Raw genomic sequence first — 1,095 nt, 5'->3', positions numbered from 1 at the left:
ATAATAATATATTGCTTCAGCCTTTTTAATACTCAAACATAAATATAACAATTTCTAATTATCGAAATATTGAATCTGAATAATAATTTATACGACGTGAAGGAAATTAAGTCTTATAACCAAGTTAAAATGGAATCAAGTTGCGTACAAGCCTTCAGGATATTTCAGCCAATCAGACCCGCGCTGACACRGTCGGCCGCGGTGCATGCTGGTACTTGTAGTTTTCTTGCTGCCCGCCGCCCGGTTCTCTCCGCGGTGTCCCAGGCGGTGCGGGACTACAGAGCTCCGGGTCCTGGACAGAGAGGCGGCTGGCGGTGACAGCTGGTTCTGTGAAGCACCGAGGCACACACTTCCACACTTTCTCTTATTTGAGGTTTTTTTTTTCTTTTTTGTCTCCACTTAATTTTTAAGTTGACACCTGGCTGCAAACATGCAGTCCGAGTCGGGAATAGTTCCGGACTTCGAGGTCGGAGAGGATTTCCAAGACGAGCCTAAAACCTACTACGAGTTGAAGAGTCAGCCCCTGAAAAACAGGTCAGTTTTTTAATATTAATCACTGGCGGCCGGGTGGACAGTTACTTTTCTGTCCCACGCCGGAGCGGTTCGTGGTGCTCAGCAGACTTTATGGAGTGTTTGTCCGAGCGGCATGATTTTGTTGTTGTGTGTGTGTGTGTGAGTGTGTGTGTGTGAGAGGCTTCCCCCGGTGATGTTGCTGCAGCTGGACTCGAGCTGCCTCTTCTTTCCGTGTGGTTATCCTGCTGTAGGCTCGAAGTTATGCAAGTCTTGGGTGTTGTCTTGTCAACATCAACGTCAAATATTAGCTCGTGGAGGAGCAGACGGGTCAGAGTTTGGTGAGATGTTGTTCAGCCTCATTTGATTCTCTTAAAAGGATAACTGTTGTGTCAGTGTATGGAAGAGAACTATAACCCCTTTAATCTGTCAAATGGTCTGGATCAACTGAGGTCAAAGGATCTCTGGTGTTTTTATAGTGGATGATTGATGCTTTTTAGAAAGTTTGCAACAAGTATTCAATAATTAAAAGTATTTTTCATCAGTAAAATTAATCAGCAATAAAACTAGGGTTGGGCAATAATA

General features: G+C 44.2%; 1 protein-coding gene across 3 annotated transcripts in view; it reads left to right on the top strand.

The window, feature by feature from the left end:
- Positions 1 to 265: 265 nt before the first annotated feature.
- Positions 266 to 1,095, top strand: part of mitfb (melanocyte inducing transcription factor b) — a gene marked incomplete at its 3' end in the record, with an annotated part of 36,763 nt that continues 35,933 nt past the window's right edge. For all 3 annotated transcript variants that reach the window (XM_014010893.1, XM_014010894.1, XM_014010891.1), the window contains 1 exon segment: positions 266 to 534. In XM_014010893.1, the coding sequence (XP_013866347.1) occupies positions 431 to 534 (104 nt within the window).

The sequence above is a fragment of the Austrofundulus limnaeus genome, unplaced genomic scaffold, assembly GCF_001266775.1.
Source record: "Austrofundulus limnaeus strain Quisiro unplaced genomic scaffold, Austrofundulus_limnaeus-1.0 Scaffold75, whole genome shotgun sequence".
NCBI lineage: Eukaryota > Metazoa > Chordata > Actinopteri > Cyprinodontiformes > Rivulidae > Austrofundulus > Austrofundulus limnaeus.
Note: the sequence above shows the minus strand (reverse complement) of the source record. Positions and strands in the feature narration are given on the sequence as shown.